We start from the raw sequence: 26,375 nt of genomic DNA, 5'->3' as shown, positions 1-26,375 counted from the left end.
CCTGGTGCCCAGTATGGGTAAATTTGCCATATGAAGTTCATATGGGTAAATTACCCAGTATGGGTATTATAGGATCAGCTGCAAGGTTGCATCTTTTTTTTTTTTTCTGTAGTAGTTTAATCTACCATGTTTTTAATTAGTTATTAGTTATTTTACTTACTTATTTAATTAGTTAAATTAAGTAGTTATTTTTGAGCCAAAATTACTTTTCACCATATTATTGGGAGATAAACTTGTTTGACAATGAAATACTGGCCTTTTGATGGTATCTGGTTCCTAAGAATTGTTCGTGACTGAAATAGGCTTAAGTGACTTTCCAGTTGGATAAACAGTGAAGACTTACTGCTTATGATGGAACTGAGTAACAAAGCCGTATAACCCATCTTTTAGAGGTTTAGAACTGTGTGGAAGATAATTGGCAAACACTTCAAGTGTTTACATAGCATAGAAGACGAATATGGAATAACAAGAGAGGTTTAAGTATAGCATAGTGAAACCTGTACTTCTGGGGCTGATCACCAACTGTGTTAGGTCCTAGCTGTGTAACCTTGTGCTTGTGAGTCCTGATCTGTAAAGTGGAGATGATTATAGCTTGCAGGTAGGATGAGAATGAGGGACAGTGTCTGCTTCTCTTAAATACTGTATAAGTGATACCAGTTCTTATTACAAACAGCATGAGTTGTTATATACACGTTTAGCTAACTCTTGGAAGATAATTTCTCATAACCAGCAGCAAAACAAAAGCTAGGCTAATCTCGTCTTTGATTTTTGTAACCATTGCTATACATTAAAGTGTTTAATTTCATACATTTTGAATGAACTTGGCATAATTCCATCTGTACATATGGAGAGAAATGTAAACCCACCAACCAACAAAATGTTAACGGTATATGCTTTGATTTCTTTCAAAATTAAACATTATCTTGAAGTTTTCATTTATAATTAAAGTAACTTATGATTTTTGAAAGTCTTACAACAATGCTGTTAGAATTTTTTACTAGTCATTTCCATTGATATTTTAATGCTTATTTCTTGATACTTTATGGACCATTGAATTATGATTACTGTATACTTTGCTTTAATTAGGCTGCCTTTCCTGTGAATGAAATTTAATTTTAAAATTGAAATGTATAATAAATAAGAAGATATTTAAGTAATTTTTATTATGAAAACATTGAAATCTGTTTTTTACTTATATATGGATATTGGTGTGCTTTTTAGAAATTCGTAATACTTTAAGAAGTCACAATGCACTGTGAATGACTCTGGAGCTCTGAGAATTTAAATTAGTTTGAGATAAATTAAAAAATTGACTGTCATAGTTTTCATGTCCATAAGTTTTCTTTTCTCTTTCTAATCTATACTATCTTATTATATATACCATGTACATTTTTGTAAGCCTTACAATCAAGTTGGAACTCATTAGATAGTAAATAGATGTATGGGAATGTAGTTTTTTATAGGTTTGGGTTCTATGGAGCAATGCTTTAAAATAATAATAAAAATATTTTGTTTTAAGATATCTATATTTGTAGGTTATATGTGGAAGAGTAATTTTAAAGAGTTTATATTACATTTACCAACTCGGTGAGATAAATGGATCTAATACCGAATTTTAATGTCAAATCAATTTTAAATGAATCATTTTATCCCATATATCTTGAGATTGAAACTTGACATGATTTCAGAGGTCACCATAACTGAGGCATCTGAAGATGATTATGAATATGAAGAGGTAATTTTTTCATTTTAAGTATTTACTTGTAAATTCATTGTCATTCTTATGAAATATTTATTTTATTTTATTTTATTTTATTTTATTTTATTTTATTTTTTGTTTTCCTTAAGAGATGTTAGTTTTTCAACTGAATTTAGCTAATATCAGCTAGTTAAGAGTGAAGTGTGAAAGTTCTGTTTAAAAGTTTAGATTGGTTAATCCATCTGGCTCTTTTGGTTTCCTGTTAATTGTGCTTCAAAGTTAACTCCTTATCCCCTGCCTTGTGGATCCTTACTACAGTTTGCCTGTCCAGCAGGCATTCCTTCCCAAACATCCATTCTGCTCTTGAATGGGTTTTCCAGATTCCCACTACTGGCTGTAGGTCAGGTCCCCTGCTTCCTTTCAGCTTAACTCTAATTCTGTGTGTAATGTAGTTCCTGCCTCAAATTTTTCCTTTCATTCACTGTTTGGATAGGACCTATTGTTCCTTCTGAGATGTGGCACCTAGAGTCACTCCTAAAGGATAGGCACTGCAAGTGAAACTGTGGAAGCAAGCCTGGCAATTTGTGGCCTGAGCAAGTAAAAGGACAAACAGTAGATAACTTTTTATTATACTAGTAAAATAGAGATAATATGAATATGTGCCATATGAAATTACTGAAGGAGTTAATGTAAGATACATAAAACTCATCAGCATGTAAGAAGCACACAGTGAATGTTAACCATCATTATTATCATAGTTAGAGTCTGTTGCATTTTTCCAAGAGCATAACATTCAGGCAGTCAGCTTCATTTTATTTTGTTTTGTTTTTTTTAATAAACTAGAGATTTGCAGTTACTTGTAGTTATGAAAAAGAAATGGTCTTACATTTTTTCTCCGCAGAGTTGTTAGACTATATTTGTCATTATAGATAAGAGCAGATGCCCATAAACTGATCTCGAGTTTATCAGAAGTGACATTGATGATGTTTACAAGGAAGTCAGAAAGCTTCCTACTTGGTTATCCATTTGTCACAGAACTTCAGAATTACATGGCATCTTACATAAGGTGTCTATTTTTGTGATCCTTTATTTTATGAGGAAAAATTATTTCTGAAATGAAGTAAGTTACTTTTATATTCCTGCTTACTCTTTCTATACTCTTTCTCTGATTTAGATACCAGATGACAATTTTAGCATTCCAGAAGGTGAAGAAGATCTGGCAAAAGCAATTCAGATGGTCCAAGAACAGGCTACAGATACTCAGATTTTGGTGAGAATTTTGAACACAACCTATAGTTTGTGTAGTTTGAACACAGCCTGTAGTTTAGCAGTGAGACTTTAATGTGAAATTTGGAAAGTCATTTAAACTTTAAGTACTTTACTTAGTAAATACAGTCCTATCCCTTGCTGTGCCTTTTTCTCTTGTGATTTTATCATCACACCTTAACTTTAAGTAAGTATTCATATTTCTTCTTTTTTGGATTGTCATTTTCCGCATCATGGTTACTCTTGCATAACTTAATGACAAATGACACCTTCCCTCAGAACTCTGCCTGTTTAATCTCACCAGATATTAAAACAAGGATTTTAAATTCTAATGTACAGAATTTGGTTTTGGATACAGATACTAAAATGTATTTTGCAAAATTCTGTGGGTTTTTTTTTCATGGAAATATTTATCTGATAGGGATGCTTAATATGTTACAACTTTTTTTCTTATGAGCTCTTTTACTAAAGAATGTGGTAGGGGAATTTTTTTAAGTTATTTATTTTGAGAGAGAGAGGGGAGGAGAGACAGAGAGAGAGATAGAGAGAGAGATGTGAATGGGGGGAGGGGCAGAGAGAGAGGGAGACTGTTGTGGAGCTGCATCTCACAAACTGTGAGATCATGACCTGAGCCAAAGTAAAGAGTCAGACACTTAACCAACTGAGCCACCCAGGTGGTCTGGGGATATGTTGTTTTTATTCAACTAGTCTTTCATTCCTTGAGATAGGGAAGTATCTCATTCAAATTTAATACCTAGCACCTCTCATGGTGCCTGGCATGTGGGAGACATTCAGCAAATATATGTTGAGTGAATATTATATGCAAAGTTAAAAGAAACATTTATGATCACATTATAGCTTAGAACATGTATGTGTATGCATGTGTGTATAATATGTTGATAGGATTGTAAGTCTCCATGTATAAGAAACATGGCATTTTAAGGTGGTTGGATTTCTGCTTTGGCTGTTTCACAGTATATGTATCAGATGTATTCAGGAAGAAATAGAAAGAAAATACTATTCGAGAAGGCAGGAGTCTACCAGACCATACATACAAATGTACATAAAAACATGAGCTCACAGACATCTTTAGAAACTAGATTAGGTATAGTCTCTCTGTCCTTTTCCTCCTGTGTTCCCAATTCCTTCAACTATCCTCCATCTCATTCTAAATATCATTTTCAAATTTATTGATCAAAAATGCCAAGGTATCATTTATTATTGTAAAATGAATGTCTACTTCCAACAGTGTTATACCCTTACCCAGTGGTTATATATAAATTTCCACCGTAATGCAAAGACTTGAAGACAGGGATGCTGTATTCTGCTGCTTTGACATCTTCCATGTGTGATGTAGGGTCCTGCATATAATCAACACTGTTCAATAATATCTTTTAAAATGACCTTAGGAAAGATATTACAAATTATTCTACTTGAGCTTTAAAAAAATTCATTTTAAAACCCTATTAATTTGTCAGGAAATTTCTGTAGCCCACCAAATTTGCTTCAACTGATCACTGTTTGAAGGTTGTAGCAACTACTAGTAATTAAGATCAGCAGTAAGTTATGTATAGCTCTTTTGAAAAGCACTTTTTAGGGGAACCTGGGTGGCTCAGTTGGTTAAGTGCCTGACTCTTGACTTCAGCTCAGGTCATGATCTCGTGGGTCATGGGATCGAGCCCTGCATCGGGCTCTGTGCTGACAATGACGGGATTCTCTCTCTCTCCCTCTGTCTCTGTCCCTCCCCTGCTTGCACGCACTCTCTTTCTCTTTCTCTCTCAAAATAAATAAATAAACTTAAAATTTAAAAAAAGAAAAGAAATTTTTAGGGAAACAGAGATTCTTTCCTCACTGCATTTCTATGTAACTATTACTAGGTATGTAACATTTACCTGGTATGTAATCAAGACCAGGTTAAGAAGGACAATGAAGGAAAGTCTACTTCTGGGTTTCTATATATGAAAATAGATCTGTCTGTCTAAATGATTGGCAGTTAGATTAATAAGTTCTTGCCAATGAAAAGAAAATGCACTCTGGGGGCAACCATACTGTTGATATTTTTTAAAAAAAAAATTTTTTTTCAACGTTTTTTATTTATTTTTGGGACAGAGAGAGACAGAGCATGAATGGGGGAGGGGCAGAGAGAGAGGGAGACACAGAATCGGAAGCAGGCTCCAGGCTCCGAGCCATCAGCCCAGAGCCTGACGCGGGGCTCGAACTCACGGACCGCGAGATCGTGACCTGGCTGAAGTCGGACGCTTAACCGACTGCGCCACCCAGGCGCCCCGATATTTTTAAGAATTTACCCATTATTTGTCTTATTTTATACATGGGTTTATGTGACATAATAGTTTTTATGGCTGTTCTAATTTCATATCTCACTTGCTGAAATATCTCCACTTTTCTAGTCTAGGGGTCTGCAAACATGTTCTCTGGGATCATATAGTAAATATTTTAGATTTTGAGGGCTGTAAGATCTCTGTTGCAATTCACCTCTGTCATATGTATGAAAGCATCCATAGACAATATGTGAAAAATGAGCATGGCTGTGTTCTAATACATTTGGTTCTCCTGCCCTTCAATCCTCTGCTTTTTTTCTCCCAGGCACTTAGTGCCATCTGCCATATTATATATTTTTAATTTAGTTTTTCATTTTCTGTCTTCATCTACTTGACCATTAGGTATGAACACTGAGTCTTATCTAGTTTCATTACTGCTTTATTCTTAGTGATTAAAATAGTCCCTGAAGCATAGCACTCAAAAAAAATTAGATGAAAAAATGAACAAGTGAATGAATAAATTAACAGCCTTTCAGTACCAGTAATCAAAGCTTATTGAAAGGGGTGCCTAGGTGGCTCAGTCAGTTGAGCATCTGACTCTTGATTTTTGCTCTGGTCACAATCCCAGGGTTGTAGGATCCAGCCCCATGTCAGGCTCCCTGTTGAATGTAGAGCCTGGTTGGGATTTTCTCTCTCCCTCTCTCTCTGCCCCTCTCCTGCTAGCACCTGTGGGCACGTCCTCTCTCACTCTGTCTCTCTCTCTCTCAAAATAAACAGGGGTGCTTGGGTGGCTCAGTCGGTTAATTGTCTGACTTTGGCTCAGGTCATGGTCTCATGGTTTGTAGGTTTCAGCCTCGTGTTGGGCTCTGTGCTGACAGCCCTGAACCTGGAGCCTACTTTGGATTCTGTCTCCCTCTCTCTCTGCCCCTTCCCCACTCATGCTCGCTCTCTCTCTCTCTCTCTCTCTCTCTCTTTCTCTCAAAAGTAAATAAACATTTAAAAAAAGAAAATAAATAAACTTAACAAAAGCTTAGTGATGATTTTATATTTTCAAAATAAATAATTGTACATTTAAATTTCAGGAGCAGAAAACAGTCCTTCCTTCAAAGCAACCAGTACCTGAAGTAATAGAAGACTTTCTTTGCAATTTCCTAATCAAAATGGGAATGACCAGAACTCTTGATTGTTTTCAGTCTGAATGGTAAACAATTATGTGGATAAATAGTTCTCTAGAAATGCTAACACGTCCACTTTTAAGTGTCTTAAAGGACTTGAAGTTGCTCAGCTTATGCAAAATGGTTGAAATGGATGGAAACTTTTCCCAGCCTCACCAGCGAAACCATTAGACATACACACACACACACACACACACACACACACACACACATTCACACACTCACATTCACATAATTAGGGTATTAATTTAAAAGAGATTTTTATTAAACATCTTTCTTATATTTGGGTGATTTTCAAAAATCAAGAAAATGAAATATCTCCTGGGGTTGTACAAAACAAAGTCTTTTATTAAATAGTTTTCTATATGTTCTGCATAATTATTAAGGGTATTATTTTCTGCATTAAGATATCCTACCAAGAGTACTACTTTGCTTGCTTTCCTTATAGTATGATGGCCTGCCTTTCTCTACTCACACAACTGATTGATTGTTTTTATATAAATATTTCTTCATTTGGAAATAAGCAGAATTATATTTTCACATGATGTCTAAATGCAGATTTTCTTGTTATAATTGAAAATTTTAATAACTTATTGGGTATGAAAATCATCAGGCATGCTGTCTTTATTCCTTTGCTACAGCAGTAATGTCACCAGGCATGTGTTCAGAGTCCTAACATTCCTTAATGAAATATTATTAAATAATTGGATGTAAAAATATGTTTGAACTTTAAAAGCCATTGCATATCATGGAAAGGGAATACTATGATAAATAAAGATGTTTATAGTGTTTGGGGGCTAAATCCTAATTTTAAATAAATATATGGGGCAATTTTTAATTTCTACTAATCCAACTGTGATGCAGTTTTTATTTGCTGCTTTTTTTGGTTCTGATCTATGGAGATCATGTAGATAGAAGAAATTAGTTTTATTATTTTAAATTGCATATCTAAAGTTAATATATTTAATGAAAAGAACCATTTTTCATTAATACAGTTAAAGAAACAGCAAGTTTGATGGTAGAAAAATAGTGTTCCTGTTAAATTTAGAAATTACATGAATAATATTTATAAAAATGCCCTATGAAATAATTACAAATGTATTAGAAAATACATTTTTGTAAAAGTAGGTAGATGATTAATTTGTAGTACTAATGAAATGAAAAATTAATGTGGCTCAGTTCCTTTTTTTCTCCTAAGAATATGTGTTAGGACATAGTACTTGCACGTTTGTCTAGGCCAAAGTGTGAAATGATTCCCTTTGAGAAATCTGTAACCAAGTATACTCTTAACGGTTAAGTGCTTGTTGTGTCATATTATCATTTTAGATTTAGCAATTTGAATTGAGATGAAATTTTAGGAAACTACAATATAATTAGGACGTATAGAACCCCTGTGTAAGTGTGCCATTTAGTATAATACTACAATCTTAAAGTAAGATTCTTATAAAGTATCTCTTTATTATATTGTTTAGTGATACTGTGGTTCAAATAATTGTGTCCTTATTCCTAGATGTCAGTTTGTAATGAGTTTACAAGCTGTTTGTGATAAGATTACAGTCTTGGATATTTTTTCTTCACATGAAACATTTTTTACTTTGATCAGAAACTTTTACCTATTCTGCAATAGTAGGACTATGAGAATACAGAGTATATTTTTTTATCATTTTTATTATGGATAAAAATGTTTGTAGTATTCGTTGCTCTGAATTCATTTAATCTTACAAAAGTTGACAAAACAAGGTTCCCTCACTGTTAGTTTGTAACACAAAAAACCCTTAAAGTCACCAAAAAACCTGGGAGTAAAATTTGGCTTGTGGCCTTTTAATCCTCAAACAGTAATTGCAGTAAATTCTTTAAATCCAAGGTCAGCAAACAAATCTGGCCTGCCCCTGTTTTGTAAATAAAATTTTGTTGGCACATAGCCATGACCTTTCTTTTAGGTATTATGTATGGCTGCTTTCATGCTACAGCACAGTTTGTTAGTCACAGCACAGTGGAGAACACATGGCCCAGAAAGCTCTTTTTTTTCTGCAAATTCTAAACTATTTTCTGGCTGTTCACACACACAAAAAGATTGTGTGTGTATGTGTGTGTAGTAGTGATTTTTTTTATATGAAACTCAAATTGTTTGCACTGTGGGTTAGCAGTAGCTAATGGAATTTTGTCTTTGTTGGTAAGTATTTTCTGTAACTGTCCCTGAAAACATGGAGGAAAAATTCTCATTTGATGCTTGTTATTATCTAGGTTACTGTTTTCCTGTCTTTTATATCCTATGCCTTGGGTGCCATCATGAAGGAAAACTAACTTTACTCTTATGACACTATTGATGTGTTTACTGAAATTCTGTCATACTATTTCTCATTTGTGACAGTGGGCCTTACACCATAGACAAATTGTATGAAAGTCTATGTACTTTCTCCCTGAAATACATGCACATTCTCCACTTCTATATAATTCTAAGTAGTTTATGGACTTAATGGTAAATGTGAAGACCATTGATGTAATTTTCCTGGTAGTAATTTTTTTGGCAGTTCTGTTGGCAATTTTATTTCCAGTTCCTAATAGTTATGTAACAATCTTTTTTCCCCATCTGAACACTTTTCAGTCTTGTTCTAAGTGTGAGTGAATAAAGAGGAAGAAATAAAAAGGCCAGGATATTTCTTTAACACACACACACACACACACACACACACACACACACACACATGCACACACACACACCTGAAACAAAAACAAACTATCTTATATACAAAATGCTTGTTTTACTGAGAAATATATTTCTAGAATTTGTAGATTAAGATTCCTAGTGATCTTATAGTATTAGAATAGTATTAGTGAGTTTAAATCATCTTTGACATTTTTATATAGATTACAGAAATTTGTCATGATAAATTATTTTTGAATGTCCTAAGATATATATGATATAGTATGTGTTATGATGTATTATGCTTGATTTGTATTTATTTTACCACATATTAATTTATTTACATAACATTTAATGTAGAAAAGGACTATATACCACTTTTTTTTCTTACTGAAATGATTTCTTTAGTAAGATTTTTTTCTGCATTAAATAAAGCAAGTTGCTGGAAACCAATTTTATGGTCAGAAAAACTTCATGGGCTAATATTTCAATCAACCCTTATATCTTCTCTTTGGAGATAAGTATAAATCACATTCTAAATACATATGAAGTAGTGAATTTATGATTAAATTGTTGTCTATTTTGTTGTTTTATAAATTGTGGCAAATACTAATTAATATTGATTCTTTTTTTTACAGAAAATTTTAATGTTTATTTATTTTTGAGAGAGAGAGACAGACAGCTGTCAGCACAGAGCCTGATACAGGGCTTGAACTCACAAGTCGTGAGATCATAACCTGAGATGAAGTCAGACACTTGACCGACTTAATATTGATTCTATTATCTTAACCCTTTGGGTATTCTTCAGGGCTTCTATTAATGTGTAATATATTAATAAAATTAATATTTATAACATAAAAATGCTGATAATTAAACATTTTTAAACAAATGTTTAACTCATCTATATAGCAAGCTTTGTAGGTATTTCTTTGTTAATAACTTTATTACTGAAATGTTTTTCTGTGTTTATACTTTTTTATTTAGCTTTATTAGTTGCTACATGTATACATATAATTAAAATTATAATTATTTAAAAATCTGTAAATGATTCTCTGATGTTCCTTATGTCACTGAGAAAATAGACATTCTATGACCTCTGCCTCCCTCTCTACTTACTAGCTTGCCACCTGTGTTCTCAGGCATGCTTCTCACCTGTCACAGAAGCTGAGCCATGCACACTGTCATCTAAGGCCATCCCTCCAGTTGTCCACTGGACCCCAGATCCTCTTAGCTGTTCAAGGACATTGCTTCAGCAATTGGCCCCTCTGTTTTCTGTATTGTAAACTTTTCCCCTCTCTGCTGGATCATTCCCATAAGCATATAGATGTCCAATAATATTTTTTATATTTTTAAAAAAGTGGAAGACAAAAAACACCCTGAACTCCACATCCTTTTTATAGGATAATCTTGATTTCCTAGGCTCCACTTTACAGTATGTCTCCTTGAAAGAGTTTATTACCAGTTCCTCATGTCCTAGTCTTATACCTACTCTGGGTGCACTATTGTCTCCATGACTGTGCTGAAAGTTTTTTCAGTGCTGCACATTGCCAAATTCAGTGACTGATTCTTAGTACTCCTCTTTATTCAGTCTGTTTTCAGCATTTGTCACTGTTGTTCATTTCTTCCTTCTTGGAACACTTTATTCACTTGGTTTGAGAGCAACGGTGCTCTCATATTCACCCACTACTTCACTAGCCCTTGTCTGTCTTAGTCTCTAGTTGGTAGTCTTTCTTTCTCTTCCCAATCTTGAAACAGTCCAGGGACTTCTTTACTTCTCTGTTTATAGTCATGCCCTAGCTGGCCTTGTCCAGTCTTATGACTTTATTTTTTTAAATCTTCTGTATTTATTTATTTATTATTTTTTATATGAAATTTATTGTCCAGTTGGTTTCCATACAACATCCAGTGCTCATCATCCCAACAGGTGCCCTCCTCAATGCCCATCACCCACTTTCCCCTCCCTCCCACCCCCATCAACTCTCAGTTTATTCTGTTTTTAAGAGTCTCTTATGGTTTGGCTCCCTCCCTCTCAATGTCACTCCTCATCAGGGAAATGCAAATCAAAACCACACTGAGATATCACCTCACGCCATTCAGAGTGGCTAAAATGAACAAATCAAGAGGCTATAGATGCTGGAGAGGATGTGGAAAAACAGGAATCCTCTTGCACTGTTGGTGGGAATGCAAACTGGTGCAGCCGCTCTGGAAAACAGTGTGGAGGTCCTCAAAAAATTAAAAATAGATCTCCCCTATGACCCAGCAATAGCACTGTTAGGAATTGCCCCAAGGGATACAGGAGTACTGATGCATAGGGGCACTTGTACCCCAGTGTTTATAGCAGCACTTTCAACAACAGTCTTGTAACTTTAAATAGTATCTCTTTACTGATGATTCCCACGTTTGAATTCCATGTCCTGACTTTTTCCCTGAACTCTTGACATTTATTCCCAGTATTTATCTTCACTTGCAATATATTCATATTGCATTTAATATGAATAAAAGCAATTCCTTTATTTCTCCAATCACCCAATTCCTACTGCATTCATTCCCATCTTCATAAATGGATGTTTGTTGTTCCACCAGAAACCGTGGAGTCATCTTTGACCACTTTTTTAACCAATGCGTGGCAGCTGACTCATAAGAAAATTTTTTTTTGGCTTCACCAATAAGTTGGCCCCGGTTTTACACCCTGTTCAGAAGGGACCTGTTTCTCATAATCTCTACTGCTACCAACTTTGTTTATGCCACCGTTGTTGCTCTTTTGAACTATTGCAACAGGCTCCAAACCAGCATCTCTGATTCTAGTCTTGCTCCTGTAGAGTTAGTTTCTTCAAAGAGATGCCAGACTAATCCTTTTAAACATAAATCTGATCAGTGTAACTTGTTTCTCAAAGCCTTCCAATGGCTTCAATCTGATTCAAGTAAAATCATATTTTTCTCTCTGGCTCCCTGCTGTCTTCCTGACCCATTTTTCACCACTCTCTCCCTTGCTCTGGCTTTTTGCTTTTTAAGGTACATGTCAAGCATCTCATTTTCTCAGGGCTTTACATTTACTCTTCTGTCAGCCAATAATGCTCTTCCCCTTCATATCTACATGACTTAGTCCTTTATTTCTTTTAGTTCTCTGCTTAAATATCACTTTACCAATCATACTTTCTGTGTTCATCCTATGTAAAATAGCACAAACACCCCCATCAGTCTCTATCTTAGTCTCTCTATCCCTCTTATCCTGCTTTATTTTACTTCATGGAACATATCACTATCCACACTAGAACAGATGGGGGCTTGGACCATTTTGTTAATTTCACCAGTGTTAGTGAATTAGTGACTTAGTGCCTGGAACATATGAGATGTTTGGTTATGTTTTATGTACTATGATGATATGAGTACCTAGCAACTAATTATTTGTTATTTTAAATATATATTGTAAATGTGGACATTTTAATTTATAAAATTAATGCCACAAATCAATTCTATAAATATCCCCTAGGAGAACTTTTTGAATTATACATAAATTAAACCAATTTAGTAGAAAGCAACAACATAAAACCTTTTGTTTGATTTTATCCTAGGTATGAGTTAATACAGAAGGGACTAACTGAACTTAGAGATCTTGGGAATGTTCCAGATGTCTACACCCAGAATATGCTTTTAGAAAATGAGAACAAAAATTTGAAGAAAGACTTGAAACACTACAAACAGGCAGCTGAGTATGTTAATTTTTAAATGACTTTTTTTTTTCTTTTGGACCAAATAGAAGTAAAGAGCTGAATGAAGCTAACACGTGGTTAATGTACCAGAGCTTTAATTCTGAACTGAATTCTATTTAAATTCTAGTTAGAAAGAATGTGACAGGCTTCACTAGCAAGTTAATTGAACTGATCAGAACGCTCACAATTGCAACCCACTAGCAAGAGTTGAATGCAGGGAGTTGTATAGGAGATGTTAATTTATTATGTGGCATTCACTTTCTTATGTTTTTCATAGTCTTTTCATGGTTTGTGAAATCTTCCCCTATGAGGATAAGCTAATCTCTGAAATTATAGTAAATTTATAGAAGGCAGAGAGGAAGGAAGGAGATAGTGTATTTCTCGCTAGAGAAATTTTAGTATTTGAAAATTCCCCAAAGGAAACTGCTATTTTATAATCTCCTAGCGTGAATTTATGCATAGAGAATAAACTTGACAGAAGCCAAATCTTTCTTTCTAAAATTATAGAAAGACATGCAGTTTTGGCGAACAAATTTAGATAAGCACTGTTATTCTGGCAAAGATACATATGTGAATGTGTTGACTAGGGATGAATCTACTCATCTAAGATGATATTAGATGGAAAATCAATGCTTAGATATGAAGTAGAGAAAGTTCATGCTTTGTTCATTTTTTAATTAAACATACAGTTTTCTCTGTTAAAGAAACATACTAAAACCAAACATTAGATAAGTAGAACTACCATACAGGAACATAATATTTTAAAATCTTTGTAAAAAAGTTTAAAGAAACAAAACTTTGTATTGCAAAGTGAGGAAAATTTTTAAGATAAGCTACTTTTAAAAAGGTGGTGGTGAGGGGTGCCTGCGTTGCTCAGTTGGTTAAGCATATGACTCTTGGCTTAGGTCATGATCTCATGGTTTGTGAGTTCGAGCCCTGTGTCGTGTGTGGACCAGCTTGGGATTCTCTCCCTCTCCCTCTCTCTCTGCCCCTTCCCTGGTCATGTTCTTTCTTTCTTTCTCTCTCTCAAAGTAAGTAAATAAATAAAATAAAAAAAAGGTCGTGGTGAATAAAAGAATAAAAGATAATTTTTATGATCATTTATTCACTTACTATTTACACTCATAGAAAGTTTTTACACATTGTACAAATTTCATACTATCTATGGGTATACTGTTTGATATTTTATGTTTTAGAGAGAAGTGTATGATGATCCATGGAATGATAAGTCACTAGAACCAGCATTCTCTCTATTCTTAGTTCATTTCTCAGAAGTGGTTTGCACTATTGGCCCTGCTGCTCACTGTGTTATTGTATAGACACCTAATGGATGCACTGGGAATTTGACACAGCAAATTTTTCAGAGTGATGCTTGGCATACTGTTTCAGTTCCTGATCTCCTTTGAATTATTGCTTGAGTTTGCTAATTTTCCTTTGAATAGATAGAATCTCTTTGTTCAATGAGTTTTGCCATAGTGACATTAAATAACCATTGTTGATCACTGGTTTATTATTGAATATCATATTTAATAGCTATAATCAAAAGCATATAAACTATTACCTTTGCAAATTATTAGCTCATAATCTAAACAGATATCACTCAAATGAAATCTGTTTCTTGTTTGTGTTTACTAAAATATCAGATTACTAAATGTATATAAGATTTGCTATATTTATTAAAGTGTAATTTTAGTTTCAATGGCTTCTGATTCTCTCTCAAATCTATCTTATTTGATATAATTAAACTTTAACAGATTAGAAAAGAAAAATATTTATTTGCTTTAATCTACTTGACATGAAAAATTTGAAGGAAAGATGCCTGACCCTTAGTAGATTCCTAATATTTATGTCATTGAGTGAATATTAAGTACTTTGTACTTTCATGGCACCTAATTTTTGGATATATTCTTAGAAAATGTTTTGTAAATATTACCAACTACTACTGTCTTACTACAAGTTTGCCCCAAATTGTAATGTTTTATCACACAGGTTTTTCAATTTGACTTTTGAAGGTATTTTTCCAATAGGAATTAGTAATAAATGTGGGATTCCCTTTATAGAATTTACCCTAAAGTTTTCCTTTTCGGGATTAAAGCTACTTCTTTCTTTTAACTTATTTTTTAAAGATTTTTTAAAAATGTTTTTATTTACTTTGAGAGAGAGGAGGGGCGAGGGGATGGGGTGGAGAGAAGGAGAGGGAGAATCCCAAGCATACTCTGTGCTCACAGTGTAAAGCCCAACACAGGACTCAGTCTCACAAACCATGAGATCATGACCTAAGCTGAAGTCAAGAGCCAGGCACTCAACCTACTGAGCCACCAGGCGCCCCTTAAAGCTATTTTTTGAGGCAAGGTAAGTGTAGATGTTAAATATTTTTTTCTAATAAGAATATTTAGTATGTAAAAAGAGTTGGGCTTACAGATATGTTATATATTGTCCTGATAATACTGGTAGCATTTAATGATGTATCTAGAAAAGTTAGAGAAATCATGTAGCTATAAGGTTAATATTTATCTGGAGAAGAGAGTTGCCATGGAAAGAGTATCAAACTTAAGGTTCAAATACCTGGCTTCCATTATTCTGCTACTTATTAACTCAGTTTTCTTACTGTTAAACTGGGAGTAATTATACATAATATTATTAACTCCTAGGGAGTGATGTGATAATTAAATGAGACAATCTATATTAAAGAACTGTGTAAATCACAAAGTACTTTGAAAATGTCAGTTATTATTATCAATATCTCTAAAGGCTGTCATCCTTGGATTTTTTTAATCATCACATCATTAATATTTTTGAAATTCAGTAATGATGAAGCATAAAGGAAGACATGAGAAGGGAAATATTTCACTCTAAAATATCATTTGAATTGCTATACCTAAAAAAAATGGTCTTTTTCTATGTTGTAAGCAATTCCAATTTTAGAACTGAGGTTTTCCCTATCTTGCTACAAATGCGGATTGTCTTATATAAAATATAGTTTCATGTATGGTATATATATGTATGTATGGTGATGAATGTTAACTATACTTATTGTGGTTGTTTTACACTATATACAAATATGAATCATTGTGTTGTACACCTGAAACTGGTACAATGTTATGTACAAATTATACCTTGATAAAAAAAAATTTTAGAAATAGCTGGAAAATTTCTTTACACAGAGGTGTTTTAAAGGGGGAAAATGTACTATTAAAAAGTATTTATAGTTACATTAAAGGTAAAAGTATATACTAGCTACATTAGGGTAATAATATAAATAGTAGTATGACAATCTTTCTTGAAAAAGGAGAATATAACTGTACTTTTATATTAAAGTACGGACCACTTGTCATTTTATTTTTTATATTTATTGCACATATATTTTAATACTCAATTAAAAATTAAAAACATAAGATAAACTTGTACAAATCCTTTTGTTTTGTAACTTTTGACAGGTATTGCAATCAGTTAAGTTTCATTAAAAGTTTTTTCTAAATTACATGTGTTTGGTTATTGTGACCACTTTAAATACGTTAAAGAATAGGCAAAACATCCAAATGCAATTTCTTACACAATTACTACTATTACACTTGCTTAAACATATTTTGAAACTCATTATTTGAAACATTATTATTTAAATTTTATTTTTAATGATTTATTTATTTTTGAGAGAGAGAGACAGAGTATGAGCAGCAGGGGGGCAGAGAGAGAGGGAGACACAGAATCCGAAGGAGGCTCCAGACTTTGTCAGCACAGAGCCCAACGCGGGGCTCGAACTCATGAACTGTGAGACCATGACCTGAGCTGAAGTCGGACGCTTAACAGACTGAGCCACCCAGGCACCCCTCTAATATTTTTTTTTAATTAAGTTTTTAATTTTAATTCCAGTGTAGTTAATATACAGTGTTATGTTGGTTTCAGGTATACAATATAGTCATTCAACAATTCTGTACACCATTACTCAGTGCCAATCATGATACGTGTACTCATAATCTGCTTCATCTCTTTCACCCATCCCCCACTCGCCTCCCCTCTGATATGCTTTATTTTCAATGTGTGCCCTCAGTTAAAGTAATGATTACTTTTTTTCAACAAGAGCATTTTTTTTACTTGAATACTTCAGAATACATGGTTCTATAGGATATATATAAAACATTCCCTCCAAGAAAAATAGAAATACGCATTTTCTTCAAATACACACAGAAAAATCCCCTGGTTAAATCACATAAAAAAGAAACATAATAAATATTACAAATTTGAGAAGACTGAAATCATACCAAGTATATTTTTCAACTGCAATGGTACAACAATAAAACAAAGCTGGAAAATCTACAATGTAAATATTAAATATTTAATATGTAAATATTAACACAGTACTGCACAAACAATGGGGCAAATAAAACAAATGGCATATCAAAATATTTCTCAAAACGAAAGAAAAAGAAAACACAATATTCCAAAATCTATGGGATACAGCAAAGGCAGATGCTGGAGTGAAATTTATGCTATAAATGTTTGTATTAAGAAAAAAAGTTCAAATAAGCAACATTACACCACAAGGTACTAGAAAAAGAAGAAACTTAGCTGAAATTTAATAGAAGGAAATAACAAAAATCAGAAATAAAATAGAGATCAGTATAAATAATAATATAACATTGAAAGTAATGACCAGTTTTTCTAAAAAAAACAAAAACAAAATTGGCAATGCTTTAACTGTATTAACTAAGAAAAAAAAAGGCTCAAAAACCAAAATGAGAAATGGAATAGAAAACAATACAAGAGCTAATCACAGAAATATGCACTGTGATAAAGATTCCTACAATTATATACTAACGATTTAGATAACTTATGGAAAAAAATAGTCCCTAAAAACAAACAAGTTACCATGATTCAATCATGAATCTTTTATCCAAGAAGTAGGAAATCTTCTTAGACTAATAACAAGAATGAAAGTTGAATTAGGAATCAAAAATTTCCCAGCAAAGAAAACTGCAAGGCCACTTGGTTGGTTTTGTTGGTGAATTCTACCAAACATTAAAAAAAAAAAAATTAATGACAATCTTTATCAAAATCTTACAATAACAGAATAGAGGGAACACATTCGAAATCATTCCGTGAGACCAGTACTACCCTGATACCAAAGCAGGATAAAAACAATACAAGAACAAATAAGTCGAGTTTGTCTGATATTAAGCATTGCTACTCTGGCTTTCTTTGGACATCTATTTGTGGATAAAGGTTTCTCTATCCCTTCACTTTTAATCTGCAGGTGTTTTTAGCTACAAGAACATAGGGAAAAGTTTTTATTTTCTCAAATGAGCTTTAATTCATGGCTCTAGATTGCTAAAGTTTTAAATATTTTTTTTTATTTGTGACACACACTGTTACATTATTTTCAGGTGTGATTCACCTGAACCAACATAGTGATTCAACCTCTATATGTTATGCTGTGTTCACCACAAATGTAGCTACCATCTGTTGCCATTATATCATTGACTTTATGCCCTATGCTGTGCCTTTTATTTGTGACTTATTCATCCCATAACTGGAAGCCTGTATCTACGACTTTCTTTCATCTATTTTGTCCATCCTCCCCTCCCCTCCACCTCCCTTAACTTTTGGCAACCATCAATTTGTTCTCTGTATTTATAGGTCTAATTATACTTTTTGTTTATTCATTTGTCTTGTTTTTTAGATTCCACATATGAGTGAAATCATATGGTGTTTTTCATTCTCTGACTTATTTCACTTAGCAGAATACCCTCTAGATCCATTCATGTTGTTGCAAAGAACAAGATCTCATCCTTTTTATGGCTGCATGATATTTGTGTGTGTGTGTGAGAGAGAGAGAGAGAGAGAGAGAGAGAGAGAGAGAGGGAGAGAGAGAGAGGGAGAATATCACATCTTCCTTATCCATTTGTCTATCAATGGACACTTTAGGTTGCTTCCATATCTTGGCTATTGTAATGCTGCAGTAAACATAGGGGTGTATTTATTTTTTTGAATTAGTGTTTTCATTTTCTTTGGGTAAATACTCAGTAGTGGAATTAGTGGATCATATAGTATTTCAATTTTTAATTTTTGAGAACCCTCTATACTCTTTTCCATAGTGGCTGCACCAATTTACATTTACACCAACAGTGCATGAGGGTTCCTTTTTTTCTACATCCTTGCCAACATTTGTTTCTTTTGTTTTTCATACTAGCCATTCTGACAGGTGTGAGGTAATAGATATCTCATTGTAATTTTGATTGGAATTTCCCAGATGATTAGTGATGTAGATCATCTTTTCACATGTCTGTTGGACATTTGTATGTCTTTTTCGGAAAAATGTCAGCTTGTCTACTCATTTCAAAATTGGTGTTGAGTTGTATAAGGTCTTCATATATTTTGGATATTAACCTCCTATTGGATATATCATTTGCAAATATCTTCTCCATTTCAGTTGATTGCTTTTTTTGTTGTTGTTGATGGTTTCTTTCACTGTGCAAACCTTTTTATTCTGATGTAGTTTCAATAGTTTATTTTGATGTAATTCCAATTGTCATTTTAAATGCAGGGGTAGAATTTAAGCAACCTGCCACACATTTAAGGAGTTGTTGATCATTGAATGAAGACTAGAAAGCATCGCTTGGAATTATCATATCATTTACAGTTGACACTATTTCATAAACCTTGTTTTACCTGGTAGTTGACATGGTACAATATTCACCTCAGTCTGAGGTCCACAAAAGCTATTACAAGTTTTATTAATTAAGAACCTGTTTGCTTAATCTTGTTTTGTATCTTGACTGTGCTTTATGTCACCTTCTCATAATGTAGACATTGAAAATATTCTCAGTTGGATGGTTTACTCCTAAAGCCTCATTGTACTTGTATTTTAATATCCTGTTGTCTGACTTCCACCACACCTATTCTACTCAACTGTGCATCCTGTTTCATTCTTCTATTCCTTCACTTTCTGTGACGGGGCATGATGTTCTACCTCTTCTACTCACTCAGTGAGAGGCTTCCCCCCCCCCCCCCCCCCCGCTGCCATTTCCTATCTCTGCACTACTAATACTCTCTAAGGCTGTTCTAATAAGATAGCCACTAACTACATGTGTATTGTAACACATATAACATGTGATGGTAAACTCTATGAAGAAAAGTAACATGGGTAAATCTGGTAGAGATAAATGGGGTGCAGTTTTATATAGGGTGGTGAGGGAAGTCCTGTCTGATATCTGAAGAAACTGAGGGAGAAGGTCATGTCTAAACTTGGGAAAAGGGAATTTCAGGCAGAGAGAAGAGGAAGTACAGAGAACCTATGGTGAGCATGGCTTGGTTTGTTAGGGGACTAGTAAGGAGACCGTAGTGACTAGAACCAGGGGCAATTGGTACAGGCCTTTGTTAGAACTTTGCTTTTTCCCCTCTGAGTGAGATGTGAGGCCGATGGATAGTTTTGAAGAAAAGCATGTGAGCTTGTTTTTGTTGGAAAATAGACTGGATGGAGGGACATGATGGAAATAGGGAATACATTATACCCTGCATAACCTTCTTGTAGGTTGACTTATCTGGCTACAGCAGAATAATAATGAAATCAAACAAAATTTTATGGTACATTTAGGTTCTTGAAAGTACAGTATTTGCTGTTATCAAACTCAGCGTTACTAACCCCACTCAGATTTTGGTTTAGAACAGACATTGATATCAGATCAGGTATTGTGGATAGAGCAACACAAATATATGATGCTCTACCCTTTATTAGATATAATAATATAATTATCAGTCATTTTCATCTTATGTAAATGGATTGATATTATCTTTCCCTGAGGGGAATAATTTAAAAGTGTTTAGCACAATGCCTATTACATGGTCAGTGTTCAATAAAGATTAAACCAGTATTCTGCATGACAGCACCCTTTCTTTCTTTCATAACATTCACTACAGTTTATGGCTATCTGAGTTTGTATTGTATATTATATTGTATTTCCTTGTTAATTTTCTCAATACTCCTGTAAACTTGATGAAGGCAACAATTGTACCTGACTTACCCATTACAGGATAATGAACATAGTACCTGGTATACGATATATATTAAGTAGGTAGAATAGCATCATCATCATTATCTTTGTCAACCTTATTAACAATAGCAGCAACACTGAATAAACAACCAAAAGTGGGATTTCTTCCAGAAGGCTGGTACACAGCAATTTATTTATTTACATATAATAACCTTCTAATTCTGAAAAAATATCAAGCATTTAGAAAGTCAAGATAGAATAATGAACCTCATGGGCCTCTTAGTTTCAACACTTAGCATCTTTCTGCTGTTGTTATTTCATCTCTATCCCTCCCCACACCCCACCCTGCACCCACTTAATATCTTCCTTTTTACAATTCTTTTTTTGAGTTACAATTTACATAAATTAAAATGTACAAGTCGTAGCTACAGAATTTTGGCAGATAGTTTTGTGACCTCCATACCCATCTTAATATAGAACATTCCTATCTACCCAGAGATTTCTGTGTCCTTTCTGCATGTTCCTTGCATCTCTGCCCCTGCAATCAGTGTTTTGATATATCAGTATTCTGATATTTGACCAGTTTGCCTGTTTGAGAATTTCATAAATGGAATCATAGAATGCGCATTTATTTGTGTTTGGTGTCTTATACTCAGCATAAACTCTGTAAAATACGTGTATGATTTTTGAATTTATCAGTAATTTTTCCCCTTTTATTGCTATGTAGTATTCTTTTGTGTGATGTATACCACATTTTGTTTACTCTTTTTCTACTAGATCGTTTCCAAATGCGGTCCCTAGTGAATAATACTACTATGAAGATTTGTGTATGTCTTCTTATGGGAATGTGTCTTCTTCTTTTGGTTAAAAACTTAGGCGTGGGATTTCTAGACTTGGTTTAGGATAAGTGCATATTTATAAGAAATCGACAGTCCATGTTCCAACATTCAGTTGGATCATTTTAAATTCTCAGTAGCAATATATGAGAGTTCTAGTTGCCCCACATTGTCACCAACATTAAGTTTCATTAAGGTTTTTTATTTTAGCCATTTTTGTAATTGTATAGTAGCGGCTTTTTATGGTTTTGATATGTACTTCCCAATACCTAATGGTGTTGAATGTGTTTGTGTGTGTGTGTGTGTGTGTGTGTGTGTATGTATAATTATTGGCTGTTCATTTCTCCTGCTTTCTGTGTAAGTCCTGCCCATTTTTAGTTGAATTTTTTGTCTTATTGTTGAGTTGTAAATGTTCTTTACATATTATGCATACAAATCTTTTATCAGAATATTGTGAATATTTTCTCCCAGTTTGTGGCTTCACTTAATTTCTTTATGGTGTCTTTGGGTGAGCAGAAGTGTTAAATTTTGATGAAGTCTAATTAGTTTTTTTATAGTATTGCTTTTGATATTTTGTCTGCGATACCAATGCCTACTCCCAGGTCTGAAAGATATTATTCTGTGCTTTCTTCTAAAACCTTTAAAGATTTAGAATTTTTATTTCAGTTTATATCTATCATTCATTTTTGTATATGGTGTAAGGCAGGAGCTACAGGTTAATTTTCTTTTTTATAAGAATATCCAATTGTTCCAGCACCATTCTTAAAAAATTTTCATCCATCCCTGAATTTCTTTGGCATATTTACTTGACCCTATAATTGTGGGTCTATTTCTAGATTCTTTTCTGTTTCATTTATCTACTTATTTGTCTTTATTCTGTTACCACACTCCTGATTACTGTAGCTTTAGGTAAGTTCTTGAGGTCAAGTAGTGTTAGTCCTATAGCTTTGTTCTTTTTTTTAAAGATAATTTGGCTATTCTAGGTCCTTTGTATTTCCATATAAATTTTAGAGTCACTTTGTTAATTTCAGTAGAAAGGTGGGGGTTTGATTTTGAGTTGAATTTATAACATGAATTGGGAAGAATGTGTGTGTGTGTGTGAGTGAGTGTCTATGTACATACACATATATTTACATATTCATATATAGTTTTAAGGATTGATGTATTTATAAATTTTAGTCTTCTATTTACATGGTATATCCCTTCATTTATTTAGACTGTCCTTAACTTAATACTGTATATTTATGAGGGAGATTGAAATTTATACCTTTTGCATCTAGTTATCTAATGTATATACTTTGTTGTTATTTTGTGAACTCCATATCATAGAGAGTGTAGCCCCCAGGGCCTATGTGTGACAAATAGGAGGGACTTAAGAGAATGTGTGCTGTTAACATTTTGACTTTTTGTTAAGCTTTTGTTAAGCTTTGTTAAGCTTTTAATGATTTTTAGAGCGCCTGGGTGGCTCAGTGGGTTAAGCGTCCAACTTTGGCTCCAGCCATGATCACACAGTTTGTGAGTTTGCACCCTGCATCCAGCTCTCTGCTGTCAACACAGAGCCTGCTTTGAATCCTCTGTCCCCTTCTCTCTCTTCCCCTCCCCAGCTTGTGCTCTAAATAAATAAATAAACTTAAAAATAATTTTTAGAGTAACTAATTGATGATTTTGCCCCTTTTTTATACCATTCCTTTGGAGTAGGTATCATTTTCCCTTCATGATGGAAATTTTAACAATGAACTATAAAGTTAAGTCTTGCCCCATTTAGAGTACTGTGGTCCTTTTCTGGGCTTTACATTAAAGAAATATAATGCAGACCAGAAAAGTTTTATTGAGTGTACTAAAGGTTTGACAGAAAAGAAAAACTGACTAGGAATTGCAAATTAGAAGATTAAAATGTATCATTTTAAAAATAATGAAATACCTTTTTTAACCTTCTGCCTGAAAATATAAACAAAGAAAATTAAAATTAAATGGCAGTTAATATTGAAGAAAAATTAGATGCTTTAGTAAGCAGCCCTAACTTCACTTACAAAATTCACTTCTCTAGAAGGTCAGAGAGTATCCAGCTTTTCTGAAGAACCATTTAATTTAATGACATTCAGAAACAAACACTGTGGAAATAAAGATAATAATGAGGCCCATAAAATTTTATGGTTTAGTGTTTAGGTAATTGCTTGTTAAATTAAGAAGGTATTTTTTCTGGACATGGGTATACCCCTTTCTTTTTTGGTTAAGAATATAATGAAAGTTTTCCTCTAATATGGTTGAACCCATTTTGGCTATCCAACAATTATTCCAGTATTAATATTAGTGGGTTAAATGAACTTACAACCAGTTGAAAATAATGAAATAATTGGTAATACTGTAATTGGAAATAATGTAATACTGTTACCACAAGTTAATTTGCTTTTTGTTTATGCATGAGAAAAATACATGACAAAGATGGCTTACTTTGGTGCAGATAAACAAGTAAATGTATGCTTCCTTTTGTCAAATTGTATAACAAAATAACCCAATAAAAATAATTTTTAAGAGCACGCTATTAAATCACATTTATAATTTGAAACATGGAGATTTGGGGACAGTGCTTTTATAGTATGATACAAATATGAGTATCTTAACAGTTTATATTTTAATTATAGATTTTGATATGCTGGTTTCTTGAAATGGGGAAATTAGATAGTCATTCTGCCATTTCATTAAGAAAAAGCATGCAAATGACATATCTGATAAAGAATTAGTATCTAAAATATATAAACTTATCAAACTCAAAACCCCCAAAACAAATAATCCAGTTAAGAAATGGGCAGAAGATAGGAATCAATCAGTATTTTTTTAAGGAAGACATCCAGATGGCCAACAGACACATGAAAAGATGTTCAGTAACATCATCAGGGAAATACAAATCAAAATTATGATACCACTTCACACTTGTCAGAATGGCTAAAATTAATAAGACAGGAAACAATAGATGTTGGTGAAGATGTGGAGAAAGGGAAACCATCTTACACTACTGGTGGGAATGCAAACTGGTACAGCCACTCTAGAAAATAGGAGGTGGGTTTCTCAAAAGGTTAAAAATAAAACTACCCTAATACCCAGCGATTGCACTGCTAGGTATTTACCTAAAGGATACAAAGATACTAGTTTGATTGGACACACATCCCTGATGTTCATATATCAACATTACAGTAATGGCAAAATTATGGAAAGAGCCCAAATGTCCATAGACTGATGAATGGATAAAAAAGATGTGGTATATACATATAATAGAATATTACTTAGCCATCAAAAAGAATGAAATCTTGCCATTTGGATCAATGTGGATGGAGCTAGGGTATATTATGTTAAGTGAAATAAGTCAGAGAAAGACAAACACCATATGATTTCACTCATATGTGGGATTTAAGAAACAAAACAAATGAACATAGGGGAAGGGGAAAAGAAAGAGGAAGCAAACCATAAAAGACTCTTAACTATAGAGAACAAACAGGATTGATGGTAAGTGGGAGATGGGCTAAATGGGTGATGGGTATTAAGGAGGGCACTTGTGTTGAGCAATGGGTGTTATATGTAACTGATGAATCACTAAATTCTTTTTTAAAATGTTTATTTATTTTTGAGAGAGACAGAGCATGAGCAGGGGAGGGTCAGAGAGAGAGGGAGACAGAATCTGAAGCAAGTTCCAGGCTCTGAGCTGTCAGCACAGAGCCCAACGCGGGGCTTGAACTCACGAGCTGTGAGATCATGACCTGAGCAGAAGTTGGATGCTTAACCAACTGAGCCAACCAGGGACCCCTAAATTCTACTTCTGAAACTAATATTACACTATATGTTAGCTAGAATTTAAATAAAAGTTTGAATGAATAAATAAATAGAATATAAAAAAAGAAAAGACATGTAAGATGTGTGTTCTTTATGATACACAAATGTAAATAGAATGTTTCACTGAATAACTTTTACTTTACTGTACTTTAAATAGAATCTGGTGTCTTAGTAAAAGATTTGTTTTAAAACCACAATGATGCTGTATTAATGTAATGAGAAAATATTATATAGTTTAAAATATTGTTTATACAAATATTATAAATTTTATTTTTTAGTACAACTTTTATTTTATTTTTATTAAGCATATGGGCAGTAGGAAGGTCATAACAGAAGCATCACCATGAAATGAATTTAAATTGTTTTACTGAGTAAACTTCATTTGTGCAAATAGAAAGCAAGTCCCTGAAAACCAATTTAATGGTCAGAAAAACTTTAAGGTCTAATACTTTAATCAATCCCTATGCTTTCTTTCCTGGGATAAGTACAAATAGGCCTGCAAATGTGTATTTAAAAAGGGAGTTGATGCAATGCTGCACATTTATAGTTCAGCTTAAGAAACTTGGCATTATTTTTCTAAGTATTTTTTAACCTATTATGGGTTTACATTTCAGGTAAGATAAAACATTTGCTCTTTTATATGATTCATGAAGTTGTTGAAAGTAAGACAGCTTTCTTAGACTCAAAATAGAGATTCATAAAAGTTTAAATTCTTTTATAAAGATATATAGTGTTACTAATAATCACGTATCCTGATATTTTGTCCATTAGAAGATATTTATCTACTGGCATGCACCCTATTTTAGGCAAATAAATCTTGCTGTTAGAGGAATTGAGTGTATCTGGTAGTTGTGGTAACAGTAAAATTTATTGAGTATTTTTATGTGCAAGATGGTATATAAGTCACTTTACATAGTTTTATTCTAAATGAATGAGAATTCCAGTGATGTTCT

General features: G+C 33.4%; 1 protein-coding gene across 2 annotated transcripts in view; it reads left to right on the top strand.

Annotated features, from left to right (window-relative positions):
• SPAG16 (sperm associated antigen 16) overlaps window positions 1-26,375 on the top strand; it is a 1,017,964-nt gene that overhangs the window by 8,193 nt on the left and 983,396 nt on the right. For both annotated transcript variants that reach the window (XM_049614974.1, XM_049614973.1), the window contains exons 2-5: window positions 1,689-1,735; window positions 2,874-2,969; window positions 6,327-6,445; window positions 12,636-12,773. In XM_049614974.1, coding sequence (XP_049470931.1) covers window positions 1,689-1,735; window positions 2,874-2,969; window positions 6,327-6,445; window positions 12,636-12,773 — 400 coding nt within the window. The remainder of the gene's footprint in view (window positions 1-1,688; window positions 1,736-2,873; window positions 2,970-6,326; window positions 6,446-12,635; window positions 12,774-26,375) is intronic.

This window comes from Panthera uncia (assembly GCF_023721935.1).
Source record: "Panthera uncia isolate 11264 chromosome C1 unlocalized genomic scaffold, Puncia_PCG_1.0 HiC_scaffold_3, whole genome shotgun sequence".
NCBI lineage: Eukaryota > Metazoa > Chordata > Mammalia > Carnivora > Felidae > Panthera > Panthera uncia.
The sequence above is the reverse complement of the archived record's forward strand: the minus strand, read 5'-3'. Positions and strand labels throughout refer to the sequence as shown.